This window comes from Microtus ochrogaster, chromosome 4 (assembly GCF_000317375.1).
Source record: "Microtus ochrogaster isolate Prairie Vole_2 chromosome 4, MicOch1.0, whole genome shotgun sequence".
NCBI classification, from domain to species: domain Eukaryota; kingdom Metazoa; phylum Chordata; class Mammalia; order Rodentia; family Cricetidae; genus Microtus; species Microtus ochrogaster.
In genome coordinates, this window is record NC_022011.1 from 77,260,556 (window position 1) to 77,284,738 (window position 24,183).

The window sequence follows — 24,183 nt, forward strand, 5'->3', positions numbered from 1 at the left end:
TAGAAATACATTGTTTCTGAAACTGTATTTAACCTGTCAACTTGTAACTTATCTTTATTTATACTGTTAATTTTGTATCTAATTATCAACTACTAAAGTCTTTAAAAGAGCACTAACAGAGCTAGAGCTTCTCTATTTGCATGAAATGTGATATGCTATTTTTCTGTTTTAAAAGAACAGTTAAAAGCAACAATAAAGTCTGTAAATTCGTGGAAATGTAATGGTCCCAAATGAAAACTCCCGGCCCAGTTTTAAGCCTTCTGTCATACCTTCATCCTTTCAAACTGAGAGAGAACTCTGAGTGCTCGAAGGAATTTGAGGGAAGTGAGTGGTTTCAGATCTTCTCGAGTTTTGCCTATTAAGCTAAGACAAAACACCTGAAAAACGTTAAAAAAGAGTGTGATCATGAACTTTATACTTATAATAAAAGACATGTCAATACCTACCATCCAACCTTTGAAACACTTAAATATACATTTCATAATATCTTAATAATACAAACTGCAAGAATATCATTTTCATTAAAATCTTTTTAAAAACAATTTGACAGTAATCATTTCCATAAATGAATACCATTACCTATATAAAGATTTATAAATTTGATATTCAATATGATCCAGATTTATTTATATTGTTTTTCAGTTTAAAACAAGATCATTTTTAATATGGCAATGAAAATATATTCATTAAAACAAGATATAGAATATACTTACATAGTCACCTCTGAATTATTATGGTTAAGGTATCATATAAAATAAGAATTCAGAAACCAGATATGAAGAAAGATATTAATTTAATTAAACAAAAGCATAATTATAAAATTATTAGTATGAAGTTACATGATTTGTAAATTTATATTCAGGACTTAATATATCATCAGGACTTAATATATGGGACTTAGAATTAAACAAGATGGGTATAGCTATAATCAAGCTTTTAATATATCTATATGCTTCTTATATTTTCAATACAATATAGAAAAATCATATCTTTTTGTTCTTAATTCTGTACTATAAAGATGGTTGAGATAGCCTTAGAAACACATATGCACATAAGTGTACAGGGAGCATTGAACAGATGTGCAGTGTCTTTTTCTGTTGTTTTATGGAGTATAAGGCTAATGGTAAGAACTGACTTAGATGACACAGGTTGCCTACTGCAAGTCATTAATTACAAGTAGAAAAGCCTCCATAGTTGCTCATAGGATAGACAGTAATCTAGTCATTGGGTAAATGTTATTAGCTATATGGTATGCCTAGAAGGCATTGGGGATAGGAGGGAAAAATAATATTCAGAAAAATTCTGCCCTAACATAACTTATCTTTTAGTGTAAGAAGACAAATTGAAAATAAAATCAAGAACAAAAACCATAAAACAAAGAAGGGAATAAATTATATAATACTCCTAAGTGTTACTGAGGTGAAAAAATGACAAAGAAAATACTAGGGGTGGTTGTAGTTTTAATTAGGTAGCAAAGGATCAAGGACTTCAAAGGTTTCATTTTAGCTATAACAAAAATACTAGCAAAATCCCAGCTTGTGGGATAACTACCAGGCAATAGGACAGAAGTCACACTGGCTAATTTGAAGTGTTTCAAAAGGCAGTGCTGGTAGATGAGATGTCAAGAGAATAATATAGGGTGGGTGTGAAGTAGAGTAGCAGGTGATCTCATCACACGTAGGGTCTGAAAGAATTTTCTGCTCTGAGGAGGATAGACTATTATAGTATCCCACAAACAGAAGTGTATTGAATGACATCCACCTTATATTTTTCACTTTGATTTCTGTGCAGAAAACAACAGAAGCTACACCTTGGCCAGAGGAAGAATATCAGCTAAGAAGCGGCATGAGAAACCCTGATACCTTGAAGGATGATGATGATGATGACACAAAAGCCAAAGTGTGGATATCGTATTTAAAAGCCAATTCAGTAGAATTTAAAGATTTTTAGTGATATTTCCAAGATACTGTTCAATAAAATTGTTCTCATCAGTGATTTCACAGGTGAATTATTAAAAGGACCTAGAACTGTAATGTTGAATATTTCAAGTTGTGCAGTGACAGGATATGAATAGGAATTAAATGTTACAGATGGGGAAATTATAGAAAGTGAGATGCTGATGTTGAGGCTGTGGTGGGGGAGAAGGTAGGAATAAGGTGAAATGGTGAGAATAAACAGAAAATAGTTCTTAAAAAAATACATACGAGGACGACCATGAAGTCCAGCTTGTACCACGTGTTAGAGAAATAGGCTTTAAAGCCATAAGCTACCCACTTGAGAAGCATCTCCAGAATGAAGATGTAAGCAAAGATCATGTCTGCATATTCCAGTAAGATCTTAATGGTTTTTCGCTGATCAATATATATATCTTCAAGAGCCTGTAATTAAAATTTTTAAATGTTAATACACAAAAATTCTAGGAACTCTGATTATAAGGAATTAAATTCAACTTCAAGTGCATTGAGACATAAACTAAAGACATTAGTAAATTGGGAGCATGGGGACAATGGGAGAGGGTTGAAAGGAGAAAAGGAGGGGAGCAGAGAAAAATGTATAGCTCAATAAAATCAATAAAAATGAAACTAATAGATAGTACATTAAATCTAGTTTATCTATTTTTACTTCCTTTTCCCATTACAATTTGTAATTTTGAAATTATTGTTTAATTTTGATACTTAAATCTAACATCAATACTAAGTGTTTGTACATATTATAAATATAACATTTACCATAGGTAGACCAGTGATACAAAATTTCATATTATAAAATTGTATTGACATTAAATTTAATATTGAATCATTTGTGCGCATTGTTTAATAAAATGGAAGATATTTTCTAATGATAACAAATCGCAGAACATTAAATCTGGAGCTATAGTAAGTATTCTGGGCAAAGCCGTCTGGCATAGTGATGATCTTGAAATGATAACCTTAGAGGCTATTTTCACAAGACGTTTACTGAGGCTGAGTGCTCACCAGGGTGCCTGTGCTGAGCAGAGTGACCGTGCCAATGAAACACGCGAACCAGCTGTTTTCCACTATCTTGCAGCAAGTTTTCCGTATGTTCTTCCAAATATTTCCATTCCGAGAGTCTCTGCTGACATGACCTGGTGAAGATTTTCGTTCATAACCTGCCGAGAAGGAAACTGGTAGAAGTAAATATCTAGAAACTCACAAAGAGTAAATGTCTCAACCTTTGGATGCCTCATCAATGACTTATTTACTGAATCAGATACAGATGGGGTGTGATTTACACACAATTGACTTTTTACTGCTGCTCAGTGGTCTGCGATCAGTGAGGAGCAAAGAAGAACTGAACTTGTGGGTTTGGAGAAGGAGGAAATAACCCAGCAGGTACATATAACAGAATGTCCTTCAACCCTACACCGAAGAGAACTAACACAAATCAAAGCTCTTCCTCCATGCTACCCCAAATGTACACACACATGTGGGAGCTTGTGAATCACATTTTGAACACTCAGTGTAAGGATTTAAGACATTTACTTATATTAACACATATAATATTAAGTCAGCTAAATGTCTTAGAAACTGATTCTTAGGCATCGTGGAAATAGGAAAGTTGAGTGATAGAATTTAAAGAGACAGTCGGAGCCGGGCGGTGGTGGCGCACGCCTTTAATCCCAGCACTCTGGAGGCAGAGGCAGGCGGATCTCTGTGAGTTCGAGACCAGCCTGGTCTACAAGAGCTAGTTCCAGGACAGGCTCCAAAACCACAGAGAAACCCTGTCTCGAGAAAACCAAAAAAAAAAAAAAAAAAAGAAAAAAGAAAAAAATAAAGAGACAGTCGGGAATGGCAAGTACTTCATGGGTTGAGTATATGTAGCTGCAGGAAGCCTGCCTTTCTGCCAGAAAGAGCTAGTACCAACAAATCTGTAGCTTGACAAGGGAATGGTTATTGGAGGTATTGAATATACGAATGTGAGTGGAATGTAAAGTTAAAAAAATCATTTTTGTAGTTTTTTATTGTTAAATTATGTATCTTTCTAAAAATGGGATATATTTATACCTTTGTTTTAGAGGATTAATATCCTTGAATTTACATTGCTGAAATATTTACGCCTGTGTTTAGGGCAGGGCATTTGCCCACGTTGGTAAGTGTGAAGTTGACGCTGAGATGTCTTCCTCAATACCTTCTATATCTGTGTTTTGAGACAGGTTTCTCACCGGACCTGGAACTTACCATTTCAGCTAGACTGGCTGGCTCCCTGGACCCCCCCTCCCCCCCCACACCGTGTCTGCTTCCCCATCACTAGAATTAAAGCCCTGTGTTACCAGGCTTGGGATCTGGTCATGGTGGATTGTATGGCAAGCACTTTATTCCTTGGGTCATCTCTCCAGTCAAAATATGTTCTTATTGTAAAACTATTAATTGACGACTTTCGGCAGTTAGTACTTCGGTGACTTTTCACTGATCTAAAAAGTCCATATACATAGTAATTTCTTAATCTTGCTAGGAATCACATTTGAATTATAAATCACTGAGAAGTATATGTCATGTATCTAGTGTGTTGAAGACCTCACTGAAATGGTATATTTTCATGCAGTAGATTGTTGTCTGAAGTTTCTGTCCTACCCGACCCCACAGCTGTTTAGTCCCAAATAAACACACAGAGGTCTACATTAGTTATAAACTCATTGGCCTGTGAGGTCAGGCTTCTTACTAACTCCTATAACTTATATTAGCCCATAATTCTTGTCTGTGTTAGCCACATGGCTTGGTACCTTTTTTGGTGAGGCAGTCACATTTTACTTGCTCTGTGTCTGGCTTCCTCTCCGTCTGGGTGATGACTGCAGCCTGAAACTTCCCTCTTCCCAGAATTCTTGTTGCCCTGCTTCTACTTCCTGCCTGGTTTCCTCATCTCTACTTCCTGCCTGGCTACTGGCCAATCAGTATTTATTTAAAAATACAAGTGACAGGGTACAGACCATTTTCCCATAGACTTTATTAATTTCTATGTAAAATATCTAAACATATAATTTACTTTCCTATTAAATTTATAGAATTTTTGATTCAATTTGTAATGTCTAAGATTATTTTACTTCCCTTTAGAGTATATGTGATATATGAAAATATTTTATGTAATACATGTATGTGAGTATTGATTTAGCTATACTTTCTCTTTTTCATGTTATAGAATAATGTACTCAGTTGCATAACTACAGTATGCAATTAAATATGAACATTAGATATATTCTTAATACTATGTATATCAGGAATACTACATTTGAGTAAATTTTAGGATCAAGATTATTCTACTAATAGACAAGTGCTCAGAGTTTCTTTCTCTATCAACTATGTCAGTCACTACAGGCAGAATCGGTGAGCTAGGATAATGATGATACTGATGACATTATTCAGTGTTTGCATGGGCAAGCACACACACTAACCTTTTTAACCAGCTTAGGAGGTTTGTCATTGTTTAGATTAAGGAGCAATGAGAGGAAGAGAAAACAGACAATAAATAGGGAGGTGAAATAAAACTTGATGGCAGAGACAGCTGTCATATTAGATGATACCAAATAGACTTTCTTTTCCCAAAGATGGATTTTTCCTTTATACTTCTTGATCTATTAAGTTATGGGTGGGTGAATGAATACACATTTCAATATGAATACAACCCTTCTATAATTAAGGCTAAAAATAAATATTTAGATTCAGAGAAATTAGGTCTAATTTTGAAAAAATTACCAAACAAGTTGCTACTTGCCATTTTTGTGAAGCTTTGGCTTTTCATGTTGATAGACCATTTCTTCTTCTTCAGAGATTGCAATATCAACAGTGCTGCATTCAGATGAACTAGACTGCTTCATTTGCTTGAAAAAATATAGCCCCAACAAAATAGTTACAGCCAAAAGATAATTCTAGGTTTATTTCATATAAATATTAAATACAGGAAGAATATTATCAAAGTTAAAAAAACATTAAGTTAATTTGGGAGCTGATACTGAAACTCATTTTGTAAATAAGGATATGTTTTTTAAATTGGTTTGAAATACTGAGTGAATAACATTAGATAAAATCAAAGGTTAGCTAAAAAGAACTTTGATCATAGTTAAAAAAAATAAGGGAGTTTGAATTTTAAGGCTTTCACTTGGGGCACCTAGATGAAGTTTTAATTAGATAGACAGCATCACAATAAGTCATTCTATGCTAATGTTAAGCAGACAAGAATGCTTTTCAATATAATTTTAAATCCATTCTGAAGAGTCTGTGTTCACCAACTTTGAGTGTGAGCTTATCATGATGGGAAATGAGAAAATCACACAGTGATCTGTGCCCAGGACAGAATGGGGCAAATGGACAAGCTCTGGAGGAAGATCCTGGGGAAAGAGAGGGTTCTTCCTTCCCCTCGCCCTTGACTGAATGAAGCACAGGGCTGCTGGGTCAAGGTGATGTTTGCTTTATTCATCTGACAAATGCTTCAGTTTACCTTATTTTAATATGGACATATCATCCTTTAACCTTGAGAGGATCCTGTACGTGAGTAGCATCAAACAATATTTCCTAATTAACACAAATCAAACATGAGTATATAAAAAAAACCTTTATGAATGTAGGCTTATTTAGGTAGCAATTGGAAAAGGACCTTCAGAATGTTTGGTCATTCCTTTTGATCATGTGCAGTCAGTATAACGGGAAGCTTTCTTTGCTTTACATGGCCAGTTGTCATCTCAGCAAAAAGTGTTGCTTGAGTAAAGATACAAAGTGTGCAGGAAAGATTACTTAGATATGCATTTTTTTATTACTGAAACCCTTTTCTTTTAAATTTTATTTAGTTTTGGTGAAATAAAAAACTATACCAGTGCATTTGTTTGGTTAAAGGCACTGAGCAAAGGAAAAATAATGTGCAGAGACTCAGTTGCTGAAATGATACACCAGATATATTTTTTAATATTTCAAATACATGTATACAGGCTATAAATATGATCTTTTAACAGCTTTACTTTATTATATAACAAATAGAGCAAAATATAAGTTACAGTAATAATTTACTTTTTAGATTTTTAAATATAATGAAAAATTGACATAGAACTACATTATAAGTGTTACAGTCTGATATGTACCTTGTTCAGTCTTATAATTTGTACACACATAAATATTTTAATGGAAGGATAGATTGCAAAAATAAAAATATTAAACCTTTTTAATTAATGTGCTTTACATGATTAATTTGTTGTATTTTTAATCAATGTACACTAATATTCTTGGACTACATAATAAAGTACCTGACTAAATACATAGCTAAACATAACATCCTGGAATAAATCTCTGAGAAGTTATTTAACCAAATAAAGGCACAACTAATTATACAATATTATTGACAGTTTCTGGAATCCAAATATTTACAGTTATTTTACATAATTGTTTTACTCTATATTTTTGTGCTCTAGACAATCTAATGATATTATCAAGAGTTTCCAAGGATTTACCAGTTAGAAGTAGAATGATAAATAATGATTTTATCTAGAGATACATGGAAGCCAAGTCTTCAGATGAGACAGAGATGTGTAGATGTGTGATAAGTAGGAATTCCCATCACCCATTGGATAGCTATTCTCATATCTTTAAGATGATAATGCATAAAGAATTAAATCTCCCAATCACACACATCGGTTCTCTAACTTAGGTGCCTTAAAGGGGTTTTTCATCACCACAGATTGTCTTGTTTTTAGTTTATAGAATTTCACAGTTATAGCATGTAATATCTCCAACATACTAACTAAATTCTAGGCAAATTCTCTTCACTAATATGCTATTTTTCTTGCTTCTTCCTTCCAAAAAAAAATGTATCCTCATTTTCCAATGAGGAAACAACAACTTGGACATCTAAGTAGTTTGGTCAAAACCATGTAATACAGTAGTTAGGGACAGTGGAGTGAGCATCAAATGCACAATCTTACTCTCTAATGTCAATATTGATTTAATTCTCAAATAGAATCACAAACCCATTCTAAATAACGAATATAAAAGAACTGCTTACCTCTTTACTGTCTCCATTCCCCGACTTGCTTCGAGTCTCCTTGTTATCCAGATTTTCCATTTCAGATTCTCCTGAAGCAATTGGCCCAGTTTCTGAGACACTGGGACTAGCTATCAGTGACTGGCTTTCAGATTCAGTTACTGGGGTTTTCTCTGGGCTACTGTTCTTTTCCTTATATCGCAGGAACGTTGGGGTATCGCTCAGTTCAGAAAGAGTGTGGCCAGAAATATCTTTAACACTTGTATCACATGGTTGGTCTTTTGCTTCCGTAGGAACACTTCTTTTTGTGCACAATATTTTAAGAAGCACACGGTTTATTCCTTTTTTTATCCTGGCCATGGTAAGCTGGAAGTTTTTGGCTTCTTTGTTCACCTCTGTTGTTGTAGCTTCATATGAACTGAATGAATACACCAGTGCCACAAAAAGGTAAAGTACCTTTAAAAAAGGAAAATGAGACTTACTATTATATCATATTCTGCAAAAAATATTTTTAAACTATTTCATGCCATATCATTTTCTTGGAAGCCGTAAAGATTCCTTATTCAATTTATTTAGCAGCAGTTCAGTGGTAAGGAAATTGAAAAGTAAAAGCTTTCTCCCTTCTATAATGCAACTTGTTTACCCATTGTTTTAAAATAATTACTGTGCTGTTTGGTCACATGATAATAAAAAAAATCATTCTGATGATCAGGACAAGACTACATATCAATAACCTCAGAATCTCTGAGTGTGGCTTCAAGGCATGAGTACACCTTTAACAATTCCCCAGGTAATGCCAGTATGCAGGTAGGTTTGACAGACAGACAGTCTTACATTTAAGTGCTTTTTAAAACCTCACAAGCAAACAAATCTTTGGGAATAGAGTTACAAATGAATTATATTTTCATATGTCTGCATGGAATTGGAGACTGAAGATCTAACCCTTTTCCACATGACGTCGAAGCTATTTTAACAAGATTATGAACTAGTGCAAGTCAATAGAAAAATGATGGAAATCACTCACACATGCATTTATAAGGGATATACTAGTGAATTTATTAAACTATATCTATTTCAATACCATTAAGACATAAATATAAAACTGCTAATAACATACATTCCTTTTGGTAAAACTTCAATTGCAGTTTGTTTTTCTCGGCTACTACATATCTCATACTAGGTCAACTGTATTTCAATTGATAATCAGCAAGTACCTACTAGTAGACAATCAAGCTAGAAATCCCTGGATCCCATCAATCCTTCACATACAAACACATACACTATACCAAGTGTTTTGTTAAGAAAAAAATATAAAGGCATGAAATATTTACCAATAAATTTCCAATTAAAACGACCATCATGTAGAAAGGAATACACCAAGACAGGCCTGCAATCGCCATACAGTCCCACAATGTCTCTATCCACTCTCCACAGAGAATTCGAAACATATTCATGTAAGCATGGAAGAAGTCACGCATGTGCCAACGGGGGAGTTGACAGTCTTCATCTATTTGGCAGACACAGTCTTCGTAACTTTGACCAAACAGATTCATGCCCAATACAGCAGAGAAGTAAATGAATAAGAACAGCAACAGGACCAAGTCTTTGAGGGCCGTCAATGTGTTCCCAAGGATACGGACCAAATTCACAAAGGGTGGACAATATTTCCCCAATTTAATAAATATCAACTAATGAACAAATGTAAAATAAAAGAAGAACAGCAACAAAGGTCAGTGTTGATTATAATACTTGCATACTAAAATGTTTCATCAGAATTATATAGTCATTATATATATATAATTTCAATTCATCCCAGTTGCATTAATAATAAAATCAAGTGGCTATTTGACACTCATAATTCAATTACACACTTTATAATTTCATGCACTAATTCTATGCACACTTTATTGGGACACTCAGTATTGCACACGTTATTGGGACAGGCCTAAATTTTAATTTCTGGTAGGGCAAATATACACTGTTCATTATTTTCTTTATATATAACATATTGGATTTTCATAATGTATTAGATTTATCCCACAGTTATATACACAGAAAGCATTAAATACTAATTTTATGATGGAATGAATTTCACAAAGGATCCTAATATTTCCCTTTTAAAATGTTTCAACTGTGTCATTTTACGTTTAAGAAAATAAGATATACTAAGATGAAATAAAAATTAGTTCTTAAATTCTACTTACCGGGTATAAAATAAAAACAGTTAGCTCTCTAATACTTGCTAAGAGGATTTCTGTTAATCCAAAAAGGACAATTATACTGTCAAAAATGTTCCAGGTCACTTGGAAATACCCATATGGATGCATAGCAATTATCTTCAAAATCATTTCTATTGTATAGATTCCAATAAAAACCTAAAAGGAGACCAAAGAGAAGGTAAGAAGGCTTCCCACGGCTGCACCTGACACATGCATACAGAACTGTGAAGTGGAGTGAGCTCTGTACTCTTGTCTGCTGTACAGCTCTTCTCAGATCCTATTTGGTTTCAAGGTCTGTAGTATGAGAAATTCATACATTTTGTTCAGTTTTCAGGACCTAGTTTATTGAACATGGTTATTTAACAAAAGTTATTTTGAATAAAACAGAGTATTTGAATAAAAGTGGTTCTATTTTAAATGGTTCCTTTGGAGATATAGTGTATATATGAAGACAACCATTCAACTCATGAAAGACTATACGAAGTACATATACATGCATGTGCATATATGCATGCAATAGCGATTGCTGGAAAAGAAGAGGCTGTAAAATTGGTGGAGGGTGAGAAGGGTTATTTGGGAGAATTTAAAGGGAAAAAGGGAAATGCTGTAATTATAGTCTAGTCTAAAACAGTACATACATGATATAGAAAAACTCCAGAATAAACTTATGGAAATAATCTTTTAAAAGTTAAATTGGATGTACTTACTAAGCTATTATTTTAACAATTTCATTTATTTTTTTTAACAATTTGTGTGTGTGTGTGTTTGCAGAGACCAGAACAGTCAGATTTCTGCTGGAATTACAGGCAATTGTGAGTCGCCTGATGTGAATACTAGGAACTCTAGGAACTGAACTCAGGTCCTCTAAAAGAGTAGTATGCACTCATAATTACTGAGCCAGCTCACCTGAATCCTGTAATTGTTTTAATCTCAACAAAATATATAGTTGGAAATGGCCTGTCATTTTGTTTTGTATTTAGCACTTAGCAACTAAATAACGAAGTTAAGAAATTTAGGCAACATATGCTTGAGTGTTAACATGTTCATAAATCCATAGAAATCTATTTTATCCTTTTGCATTGTTACGTGAAAAGCCATAAGTGAATCTCAAAATGTAGTGTTAAAATGATAAAATCCAATGTAAGATAAAGAGAGGCTTTGGAACAAATGAGGCCCTATATTGCTGTGGTCAGGACTCAGAATTCAGAACGAAGCTACCAGTGTTATTGTCACATCCCATGCTCTATGTTTGTCATAGGATAGCGATACCTAGAATGTATGCTTGGGAATAAAGAAACAATAAAATAATGAAACCCATTTAATTTCATTGTTGGGGGCAGGCTAGGAATCCAAATTTAAATAATAGAATTCTGAACTCTAATTGTAAAAATGCTGATAAAAATAGTATTTACAATATAGGGACTGGGTGAACATATGAATACAGCATCTCATTCAATAGCAATACAATCTACAGTTAGAACAACAGTTAGAAAAAACTAAAACTGAATCAAAACAATGTGTGATGAGGTCTTACCAAGTTTCCAATGCTAAGGAGAGACATGATTTCCTCGCTCATTGGAAAATGTGCAAGAGCCAGGAAACATATGTTTAAAATGATACATATGACAAGGAAAAGATCAGCAAATGGGTGCGTTATAATTCCATCAGCAAACTCGCTCAGCTTTAGCCAACAAGGGCAGCAGTCCCAGATGAAGCAGGTTTTAGTAAACTTATGCCAACACAGTGGGCATTTCTTCCTGGATGTTTCTGGTTCAGAAAAGAATGATAAGTAAAATTAATTATTGAAAAATTGCTTAGATTCTTGATAGTCGGCAAATTAAACATTTTCACGCAAAGAGTGCTACAGATCTTGATTTTGTATGTAGAATCAGCAAATAGAAATAGTCTATACTAACACATAACAAAGTAAAATTCATGTCCCCTATTTTGTTTATGATTATTGAGCTAAAAATGTAAATGTAAATGAAGCAAACAACTTATTAGTAGGAAAGCATAAATTTCTAATAAACCGATTATGAGTGAGGATAACACGATTTTCAATTTCGAGATTTACATGCTTTATATTAGCTTCTGAAGTCATCGGTAATAAAGAACCATTGGTTAGATATATAAACAAAAACTGTAGTTGGATCTAAAGTACCCTGAGACATCATGATTATACAAGCAATCTTTGAAGAACACGGTATTAAGGCAAAGAACTCTGCAAAGTCCAGATATAACTTCCCATCCCAACAGAAGTACTAGCAATCTGAAGTTTTCCAGAAACCTTACTAACAGAACATAAGCAGTTAACACACTCGTTAGGTATTATTTGTGAGGAATATCTGGGAAGCATGGACAAATGCAGCAAGCAATTAACTGAAAAGACAAACTGCTTCTATGGATGTGATTAGCAGCGTGTGGATGGACTTTCAGAAGATCTTCAGATTTAGCCCATGGCAACAGCAACAGGAAGTGGCTACAAAATGAGCGTACTAAGTACTGAAAATAATACTGTACACCTGGAATTTAGCTCTACCTCTTTACACCTGTGTCTGTTTCTCTCAACTTCAACTGGTAGCACATGCTGTTTGGGATTATTTCTCGGTACTTTTTAATGACACTTTCTAACGTTGAAGACACCTTATTGTGAATGTTTCTATAATGCTCATTCTAATAGCCTCATGTTGTTACTTGTATTTTGCTTGTTCCCACCTAGATTTAAAAAAAATAAACTGAAGTGTTGTAAGAACAGGTTTTGCAAATAGTTCCTTCATTACTGAGTAGAGTTCAGGTAGTTTTTCAATTTACCTCCTTTCGGTCCGAGGGTAGTCTCTTCCAGGATATCCAACGCTGTGCTCGCAGAAGTTGGTGATCTTTTCTTCATTTCTATTTCTGTCCTTTTCATCTGAAAGAAGTTAAGTGGGTTTTGTAGTAGTTAGTTCCTCCCACCTACACACACACCTTTAGAATGGGACTCTAAGAGAATAAGGAATTTGACCTTTCTACAGCTTCTTGCCTCCAGGGACCTTCCGGGTTCCACCACTAGCCACTTCCTATGGCACTGGCTGTATTAGAGTGATTTAAAATTAGTTGGACAATGAATGCTAAAATTTGAAGCCGATCAAATTTTCTATTCTGAGCCGAACACTAAATAGGGCAGACTGTAAAGGCTAGCAGCAGTATTTATAGATAAAAAATAATTTAATAAAGATTACAGGATGATTATGGAATGTCCAGTTGTCAAATATTCTACTAAATAATGAGACTATTTCCCTAAAACTATACTCCTCTTGCTCAAGGATATATTAATTTTCTAACTTGGCCAATTCTCGCAATACAATTAAAATAATTTGGAAATATGATTAATCAACTCTTAAAGAATCTAAGGCAGTGGATTGGACTCAAAGTGCTGTTTGAATAGAGTGTATATGACAGTAAATGAGTGGAGCTTGTCTAACTCCATGGAGATGTCATTTCTTCCCGTGTCTCATGTACCTTCAGTAATGTTTTCAACACATTCTCTGCTATGGTTATCTTCTGTGTGTTTTTGGTTTCTTTATTGTGTGTGTGTATGTATGTATGTATGTGTGTGTGTGTGTTTCTGTGTGCATACATGACACAGCATACATGTGAAAGTCAGAAGACATTTTCTGGAGTGAGTTCTCTTTTCTGTCATTGTGGGTCCCTAGGATGGAACTCTGACCACTGGTCTTGCTTGGGTTTTGCCAACCTTTGAAACAAATTTAATAAAGGAGTTCTTGCATTAGAAAGCTACTCTAAAATCCCAGGTTTTGGCATGGACTCTTGTTTTACCCAATCATAAGAATAGCAGGAAGAATTAAAGAAATCTCCTGGGCTGGTATGTTGACGTGCATACACAGTGCTGTTAAAACTGTCATGGGAACGCCTATTGCACAAGTCTACTGATATCGCAGACCCTGCTTGGCAGAGTCTGCTCTTTGACAAGTTCTGATAGTGTACATCCGATGCAGCTAGAGAGTGCAGCGATCACTGCATTCACACCAGTGTCTGTTACGTCTCCCCAGGTTTCACAGCGAAGGGAGGCAGAGGACATTAAGAGCAACCACAGCACATGCCCACTTTCATCCAAATGAGATGCTGCAAAGCCACAGAGCATCATCCCTCACTTTATAATTGGACTAGAATGTAAACTAAATTTCAGATGTCAGGTTAGTTGTTTACTCAAGCTAGACATATTTAAAAAAATACTTTACATGAATTGCAAGGTTATATAAAACTGATATTATGACTCTTACAATTTATAGGAGGCAAAATTCAAAAACAGTGAAATTTCTTTTTGTCCTGGAGATTACTCTGGGCTTCTGACAGTTTCATAGATATTTCTCTCTATTAGGCCAAGAGTTTCATGCAACTATCATACTGCTAATTCATTTATCAAAGCTAATCCCCAATATTTAGAGAACTGTTAATACTATTTTGATTAATTAGATAAATGCCATAAGGCTGTCAGCTTAAAGGTACCCTACACTTTTCAAGTAACTTGCAGCACTCTGGTTTTTAGATATTCCATTCTTTTCCTGAAGTTGTACTAGCAGCAAATGGTGTATAGGAGGCTCATGCATGTAAACTGCATCATGTTAGGGTCACACTGCTTTGGCACTGGGCCATATGTACTAGCTAGGAGAGTGCAGCAGATTAGAGGTTGCTACACCAAAGCTCCCATGGTAACACTAGAAAGGGCAGCTTCACAAACGCCCCTGAGATGCTTAAAATACCAGATGGGAGGTGCATTAGAGCTTCTCTAAGGCCTATCAGTGGAACATACTTCTACCTGGTCAAAAGAATAGAACCTAAGTTTTACTTCTGCCTCTAGATGGGGATATGGCATTCTGACTGCCCTCCAAAATTAGAACATTTCATACCTTTGTGTTCTTCATTAAGAGCTGTTTCATAAAATAAGCATTCTATACTTATATACTAGTTTACCCATAATATGAGCCAATTTTTCCCCTATAAATGTCATGTGTTCCACCTGAGTGAAGTGGTCTATGCCTATGGAGCCTTGGGCAGGAGGATGATTTCATGACCATCTTGGGCTAGCTACATAATTGAGTTCTAGGCCAGTGACAAGTACACTGTGAGACTCTATGTCAACAGAGAAACAAAAAGCAAAGGTCAAGGGTTATTAGGTTGTAATGCTGATTGTGATAAATCAAAACAATCTTTTACATGCTCTATGACACTGACAATGACCTTCCCAACATTTATTCTCATAATATGTTTTGCTGTCTAAAAAAATCAAAGCCTTACACAGTGTTGTATGTGTGTTTCATTTGGGTTTTATACCACCTGTGTAATAGGTAATACATATGATCCATATTTTATTGATGAAGAAGCCAACGTTTCCCAAGACTGACAGAGTGGTGAATATCATGCATCTACTGTATCGCTAAAGTTAAGGCCATGTTTATCTGACTGAACCACTGTGGTTTTAGTCAACAAAATTCTCAGAATTTCTACAGTATGAAAATTTGTCTCGAGTGCAACCCCATCTTTAGAACTGAAACTTGACCCATTTTGAAAGGTCATTTAGTTATTGAATACTTCTCTTCTGGCATGTCATTATGTATAAATACAAATGAAAAAGAAAGGAGATCTTATAAAAATGGATTTATTTTCATTAGCTAGCAAACTCTACATCGGAAATGTTCAAGGATTTTTCAAGAAAAGAAATTCTTCATAACTTAATGATTTTAATAAAAACTAGAAAAACTTTTTAAAACCAATTTTACCAAAGTAAAAAAAAAAAGAAACTGGGAAATACCAATGTTCTTTCATAATCAGAGCTATTTCATAATCATAGCTAATGGAACACTTCATCTAGGAATAAGAGAAGTATTGTTAAGTTGTTGGGTACATTGTGATGTAGTGGCAAGCTCTTGAGATTCTTAAATTCCACTTTAAAACAAATTACACAGTCAACATTTCCTTCAGACCCTATGAGTTCAATCTGAAGTCTTGGGACTTGTAGAGACAAAAAGCTTTTGTCATTTTCTGTCACTTATGAGTGATAATAGCCTCTTTTTGTACATGTTTTGTTCATACGGTCCATAATTGCTTCTTGTTCGATCGCATGCATGTTATGGAAGCAAGAGTCTATGAAGTCCTTGCGTACATTCCTACTTCCTGTTATTCAAGTCCCATTTAGGGTAATTTCCCAGAGACTGTTCAGTGTTGATCACCACATGTATGGAGAGTGTAGTCTTAAGCTGCTTTGAATGCAAAAGTGATTTTTGTAAATAATGAAGCTCTCAGCTAGCCTTCTTACAATTTCTAGTTAGTGTTAGACAATTTGTTGGCCTACTACTTTCCGCTACCTATTTTTCTTTCTATAGAAGAACTCACATCTTTTGTTTTCTGTCTCAATTTTGATGAATTTCCATTCTTCTTAAAAAAGTATTCAAAGGAAGGTGTGTGATGACTTGCAATGCCAACATCTACTCCTTGTTTCATTCTCCCTCATTCCTATTCATAAATGTATATTCATTTTAAAAAGGATTTTATACAATCTCCTTAACATCACTCCAGCTAATACCTTGAGATACACAGGCTGAATTTTTGTAGGAGGCTAGCAGTCTGGGAAATTATTTAAGTATGAGACTAAGGAATTTAAATTTATAGTCAAATATTATTAGTTTTAATATTATGGATTTAATTTAATCAACCATGGATAAAATAATTTCATATGTCATGATATCACATGTTTCTTAAGTAGGCCAGAGGTTAATTCTTTCTTTTGCTTTTTTAACTTTGGCACTTTACTTTTAACCCAATATCTTAAGTACTTTAGAGCAAAAATTGAGAAAATCATCATTTAAAATTGAGTACACCATTTAAATCTAATTCTGATGTGCTAGCTGAAGCCAGTTTGTATTACTAAATTATATATCTACCAGGAGACTTCAAGTTATAAGAAGACAATATATCAAGGCTTTCTCAATATTAGCAATGCAAATTTTGGGTCAATAATCTCACATAGGAAATATTCGAACACACTGATCATTCTTGACACATTATATTAAGAAAAACGAGTACATAAAAATAGTGATGTAAGAAAACAAAAGTGAATACTTCTTAGTGAAACCGCATTATGAAATACTTATTTCATCGTTTAATGTAGTATTTGTGAGTTCATGTGTGAGGGTATGGGCATGTGATTGTTCCTGTGTGTGTGTTGTTTGTGTGTATATTTGATACTTGTGCCAGTGTAGTCCAGAAGAGAATGTCAGAGTCGCTAGGACCTGTAGTTTCAAGTAGTTGTGCTGATTGATATGGATACTGAGCTTCACATTCACATCGGCAAGAGCAGTACACGCTCTTAACTTATTAGCCATCTTTCCAGCCCCAACAAAAGCATGATTTTTTTTCTGATAGTGTACTATACAGAGATACAATCATATGTCAGAAGGCTAAATACTCTAAGATTTTTGAGAAGTCCTTCTAATATTATGAGTCTTAAAATGATAAACTTGTACCTCAGCTGTTTCATTTCCTTCCTCGTGTTCTTTTGTGGTCTGTTGAACATTGGCTTCCATGTCTCTGGGTTTCTCGGAAACTCTCTGCTTTTCCTTTTCATAGGTCATAGCAAGTGTGCCCAAGAACAAACTTGCCATATAAAAGGCAAACCAGAAACTGATCACAATAAAAAATATCATGTAGACCTTCCCTGAAGCATAAAGGATCTGTGGAGCAGTGGGATACAGAAGTGAAACAGAACTATTATCTATCGTTATCTTTCCATATTTCCCTCATTTAAGATGAAAAATTAATTTTTTACAAAAGTAATTTAGTCATGAATTCAAGAAAATAAAATCACAACTTATGTCTTTATGCACAACCTGAAGAAATAAAATTGTTTCAACTTTAAATATATACATATGGTATAACATATATGATATCAAATCAGGACATCATATAAGGAATGCCTTAATTTAGGGTAAGTACTTGATTCATGTCTTCATTACCAAATTAACACCGAGAGAAACAAATTGACCCCATTCAAAAAAGAAGCTGAAAAATATCAATAAAGAAAAAGCTTTCTCCCCTTAAGTATAGGAAAATTTCAAAATGTGTTGCAAAGATCATTTTCTTTGATCATTAATTTATAGGAAAGTCACAAGGTGCAATTTCTGGCACCATTCTAAGGCTGGGATGTCCTAAGGGAAATGATGTGGGAGTCCCCTCTGTGTGCTGTGATTACCATTCATGAATAAAGAAACTGCCTTCACCTGTTGATAGGGCAGAACTTAGGTAGGCAGAGAGGACAGGAGAGAAAGAAGGGCGGAGTCACAGAGATGCCATGGAGCCACTGCCAGCGATACTAAAACTTTGCTGGTAGGCCACGACCTCGGGGTAATGCACAAATTAATGGAGATGGGTTAAATTAAGATGTAAGAGTTAGCAAATAAGAAGCTAGAGCTAATGTGACAAGCAGTGTTTTAATTAATGCAGTTTCTGTCTGGTTATTTCGGTTCAGGGCGGCCAGCACAAACAAGCAGGCCCTCCTCCTACAGTGAAACCCTTGTAAACCGGGGTCTGTGCCTTGACCTTGGAGCAGCACTGTAGATATGAACTTTTAAAGGCTCAACAGGAAGAGGATCAGGAGTTGATGGGGAGTTTCACACTTAGCAGCTGCGTTCTTTGTTTTAGCCCTTGAAGTTTTCTTCACACAAATGCCCCCACAAACACCTCCCCACTGTGTGCAGTCCGATCTCTTTTTAATAACTTGACTTACATTTGGGGCTGTATTTTTCAAGGGTGCAGAAACTGTCTTTAACATCTGCAGTTACGTTACCCACAGATTATCTCTTTTTACCTGTTGATGAAGCAATTCAGGATAATCCTGGGTCATTAATCGAAACAAAGCAAGTAAGGCCCAACCAAAATTGTCAAAACTCGTGTAGCCATTGTCAGGATTTGTGCCCTCCTTTACGCATACGTAACCTTCAGGACACTGGCTAAAGGAGACAAAAAGGGGAGCGGGGAAAAATATTTACTATCAAGAAACTTTCAGGCAATGGACCAGTCATAAATACTATCTACCCTCTGCCCAAGAGCAGAGTGCTATCCCCTGCACAAGGGTCAATAATAGTCTTTTTACAGAAAACACTAAGCATCAGTTATGTTTCAAGTTGATACACATGAAAAGTTTTGAACAGGAATTATAAGTACTTTCAAGATGACTTTCAAAAAGTGTTTCTAAAGATTGATTTAATTGACAAAAATGTATATATTTATCACATATATGCTTTAAATGGTTATACATTATTGAATGTCTAATTAGGCTAATATATGCTTCGTTCACATATCTACAATGACTGTTGCAAGAATACCTACCAATTTCAAGAATATAACACAGTGTTATTATTCATAATTTTGCTGTTCAAAATCAAACTGGAAAAGATGAAAATGTGACTCAGTGGTAATCTATTTATTTAGCATTTTGAGTCCTTAAGTCCAAGCAATAACACCATAATAGTAAAAGAGAAAGGGGGAGGGTGAAAGTATAACTATAGAAAGTATAAATAAAGAAAACATAGTGGGAGTATAAATATTGGAAAACAGCACTGCTAAAAATAAACTACAATATTTGAAAGTTTAATTTTCCAGTGATCTTACATAAGACCCTCAGTTCCCATATTTAAGGGTGAGAAAAATAAACTACAATATTTGAGGGCTTAATTTTCAAGTGATCTCACCTAAGACCCTCAGTTCCCATATTTAAGGGTGAGAAAACATTTGTCACATTAATAATTGAAAAGCAGAGCTAGAACTTGTGGGAAAGAGCACATTAAATATTTATTCCCTTCCCTTTCAGGGAGTTCTCAGACTTATCTTTGTAAGGTTGGAGTGATGTGGTTCCTTACGGTATTGGCTCAATAAATGCTATTTTCTTCTCGATAGCCTTGTGTAGTTTCTCCCGGACACTATTTGGGGGCTGGTGTGCTTTAGACAAACAATGGAATAACCAGCGGTTTAAAAACACGTGTGCACCAAGGCCTGCTAGTCCTAGTCAGAGCAAAGGCATGCTTGTTGTTACAGTCATCTCCTAAATAGGGGTACCTTACCATGCGGATGACTATGGTGTTAGAGGTGAAACACCATATGGTTTGTATTTCTTGCCTTGAAATATAGCATTATGTCCTTAATATTCATAGTCGATGCCTTCAGAAAACATATGGATTATATTTGAAGTGGAGAATTACTTAACAAGTTGCTTTAAAGAGAAAGAACCAAACACTGGATTTGAGGATAGAAGGGAAGCTAAGTAATAAAACTTCTGAATCACCCAAAGTTATATAAACTGTACTGGTGAGCTTTCTCTTCTTTAGTGCTTTAGTTAAGTCCCAGAATGTAAGGGGAAAGGAAGAATAAGAAAGGAGCCTATGGATGGGTGGCACATCTCAACTGAGAGCAAAGCAACAAGGACAATGCCCAAATCCATATGGCTGGATGACAGCGGCTTGTCACTTTCTTATTTGCTCCATTATAATCTACGGGACACAGCCAGTGAGGTGGTTAAGTAGGCTAAGTCACCTAAGTTTACCTCTCTAAGTTTCCATACTCACATGATGGAAGAGAGAATCAACTCCTGAAAAGTTGTCCTCTGTCTCCATGTGTGTCATGGCACACGCCCCCATAGGTACATAATAAAAAAGGAGTTCGTGTTAGCATGAGCCTTGTTACTTTGCTAAATAATTATGTGCTAATAATTTAAAGTAATTTTATTAATGTAAAATGTGTATAGACACAAAAGAATTAAAATAACAGCATATCATTAATGTTTCTCTTCTTTCAAAGCTCACAATCATATATGCAGTGGGCCTAGGTCAGCCCCATGCAGGTTTCCTGGTTAAATTGGTTCAGTTTCTGTGAGCCCCTATGAGCCCAGGGTAGTTGATTCTGTGAGTTTTAATGTGTTGTACTTGACCCCTCTGACTCCTACAATCTTTCTCTCCATCTGTAGTATTCCCTGAGCTCAGCCTAATGTTCGACTGTGGGTCTCTCCATCTGTTTTTTGCAGTTGCTGGTTGAAGACTCTTTATGTAACTACGTTGCAGTTGTGTATCTTGGTCCTCTTGTGGGACCCCAACAATGGAAACAGGGAAGGTCTCTGACTCTTTGAATGGCTTTGGTGCCCTACTGCTCATACTGGGTCGCTTTGACCAGTTTAAGACATGTGGAGGTGCTTAGTCTGATTGCAACTTGATATGCCATGTTTTGTTGTTGCTAATGGGAGATCTGCCCTTTCCTGAAGAGTAAAAGGAGGAGTGGAATGGGAGGTGGGAAAAGAGGGGTGGGGTGGGGGAAGGGCAGGAAGAGAAGGAAAGAGGAGAAACTGCAGCAAGGATGTAAAATAAATAAGTAAATAAATTTATTAAAAAAGACAAACACGTTATGCACTCACACGTAAGTGAATATTAGATGTAAAGCAAAGAACAACCAGACTACTATCCACAGTTTCAGAGAAGCTAGATAACAAGGAAGACCCTAGGAGGGACACATGGATCACCCTGGGAAGGGGAATTAGATGAGATCTCTTAGGTAAACTGGAGACACGGAAGGCAGTAAAAGGAGGAGATGGGAGATGAAAACGTGAAGGAACAGGATGGTCAAAGGGGGAAGGGATGGAGTGGGAGAGTAATGAAAGAGATATCTTAATAGGCAGAGCCACTATGGGGTTAAGGAGAAACCTGGTGCTAGGAAAATTCCCAGGAACCCACAAGAATGACCCAGCTAAGACTCCTAGCAATAGTGGAAAGGGTGCCAGAACTGGCCTTCTCCTGCAATCAGATTGGTGAATAACCCAACAACCAAGTAACAGGCTGAGCTCATGGAATCCAATCAAAGAGTGGAAGGAGGGAATATATGAGCAAGGGAGGTCAAGATCATGATGGAGAAATCTACAGAGACAGCTGAAATAAGTTCATGGAAACTCATAAACTCTAGACTAAGAGCCGTGGAGCCTCCATGGGACCGAACTAGGCCCTCCATATGTGGGAGACAGTGATGAAACTTGGGTCATCTGAGAGGCCTCTGGCAATAGGACCAGGATCTATCCCTGGTGCACGAGCTAGCTTGTTGGAGCCCATTACCTATGTTGGGATGCTGTGCTCAATGCTCAATCCTAAATGGAGGGAGGAAGGGCTTGGTCCTGCCCAACTTAATGTGCCAGACTTTGTTAACCCCATGGAAGCCCTGACCCATTGGGAGGAGTGGATGGAGGGTAGGAGGGAGATGAGGGGACAGAAAGAGGGCTGAGGTGGGAAGACTGTGGTTGGAATATAAAATGTAATTTTAAAGAAAAAATATAAAATTAAAAAATTAATAAGTTACAGAAAAATATAAAATTTCACAGCTTAAGACCTATTGTATATTATTATTCTTTGCTAATTGCTGGTGCTGGGACTCACTGACAATAAATAAGATCTTTGCTGGAATTCCATCTATGTATTTCCTAGTTTCTTAGGCTATTGTAAGTCACTCTCCTCATGTGCCCATAGCTTTTCTTTAATTAATGGTATTCCATAATACACACTTCTGCTTTTGTTCAAAGTCATTATGTTAGAATTGTGCCTTCCAAGGTGATGGTATTACGGGATGGGGCTCTTGATGATAGAGTGGCTCAAGATGAAGTCTCTTGTCTATGGCTACTACTTTTACAGAGGCGATCTGAGAGACTTTGTCTTGCTTCAGCCATGAAGATTCATCTCTAAGGCACCTTCTAAAAGTCAAAAGAGCAAGACAGCAAATTTTCAGGAAATTGGACCTGAAGATTTAGGTCTGCCTGACTGAGGAATGCGTTTCTGTTGTTTCCAAGATACATAATCTACAGAATTTTGTGGAAAACTTCTCAAACAACATAAGACAGCTCTTTGTCATAATGTTGACAACAAAGTAAGGAAATGAAGCCAACTGAGGGTAGCAGGAAATCATATATCATTCTATGCATATGTGATAATTTCATGTTAGAGGAGAGCATTGCTCGCGCCTACCTAGCATCCGTCCTGTTGCCGCAGAGCAGAGCATACCTCTCGCCTTCCAAATAGTAGAAGTTCGCTCTTTCTGAAAAGATGAGAAAGAAATGAGGGTCTGTGTTTAATCCCAAGCCAGTCACACATAGCTCATCTGGATTTCCATAGGATTCGTGCATCTGCCCATGTCCAGAAAATTTGTAATTTTGATTAAAAAAAAAAGAAAAACAGATTCAAATTTGTCCTTGAGTACAGTTATAACGTTTATAATTTTCCCAGAAATGGAGTGTCCATTTCTCTAAAGATTTCTCCATCATTCGATGGAGCCACTCTCACCTGGAGTATAATACTGGCTTCCAGTTCTGTTGTACAGGGTTTCATTTTCATTTTCTTGCGGCCAACGCAGACATTTGTGCTTCAGATTACCCATGAAGAGACCCATCCCAAGTAGAGAAAATACAGTCAGAGAAAACAGAGTTAGGACAATAGCACCGAATAGTTTCTTCAAACACTGGGCCAGTGTTGCCACAATTGACTGCAGGCCTGAAAAGAAAGACACAAGTTTTGTCACCTAAAAGAGAACATATTTCCAACCAAGCAGTTAGAGCAAACCTCATGACAAATATCTGTCTCTTTGAAATTGATAGGTTTTTCCTTCATTCTACTTCCTATTGCCCGAGACTAACAAATATTGGGAGTCAAAGTAATAGCTAGAGGGTCCTGTGACATTGGTAGTTATGATACTCAATGAGATAATGCAGAGATGGTATTTAAAGTATATGGCTGTTTGAGCTTTGTCATGTCATTGCCCAGGTTGTTCATACAGAAAAGCAAGACAAATCGTCTTTGATTTAAAGTATTGTGTCTGAATTGTCTAGTAAAACTACTTTTCTGTTTCTAAAGGCTTCCTTTCGTTAACAACTCAAAGAAACAAATTCTAATGCTTTGGGCAAGCCTATATCTCA

The 24,183-nt window shown here is 35.8% G+C and overlaps 1 protein-coding gene across 1 annotated transcript in view; it reads right to left on the bottom strand.

Moving 5' to 3' along the window:
• The window catches only part of Scn7a (sodium voltage-gated channel alpha subunit 7), a 66,310-nt gene that overhangs the window by 12,951 nt on the left and 29,176 nt on the right, over nucleotides 1-24,183 (bottom strand). Inside the window, exons 7-19 of the mRNA XM_026778699.1 lie at nucleotides 23,555-23,761; nucleotides 23,240-23,309; nucleotides 19,060-19,201; nucleotides 17,720-17,926; nucleotides 13,011-13,107; nucleotides 11,734-11,966; nucleotides 10,185-10,355; nucleotides 9,312-9,668; nucleotides 8,002-8,436; nucleotides 5,728-5,833; nucleotides 2,976-3,130; nucleotides 2,205-2,378; nucleotides 270-377 (exon numbers count right to left, since the gene is read on the bottom strand). Coding sequence (XP_026634500.1) covers nucleotides 270-377; nucleotides 2,205-2,378; nucleotides 2,976-3,130; nucleotides 5,728-5,833; nucleotides 8,002-8,436; nucleotides 9,312-9,668; nucleotides 10,185-10,355; nucleotides 11,734-11,966; nucleotides 13,011-13,107; nucleotides 17,720-17,926; nucleotides 19,060-19,201; nucleotides 23,240-23,309; nucleotides 23,555-23,761 — 2,462 coding nt within the window. The remainder of the gene's footprint in view (nucleotides 1-269; nucleotides 378-2,204; nucleotides 2,379-2,975; nucleotides 3,131-5,727; nucleotides 5,834-8,001; nucleotides 8,437-9,311; nucleotides 9,669-10,184; nucleotides 10,356-11,733; nucleotides 11,967-13,010; nucleotides 13,108-17,719; nucleotides 17,927-19,059; nucleotides 19,202-23,239; nucleotides 23,310-23,554; nucleotides 23,762-24,183) is intronic.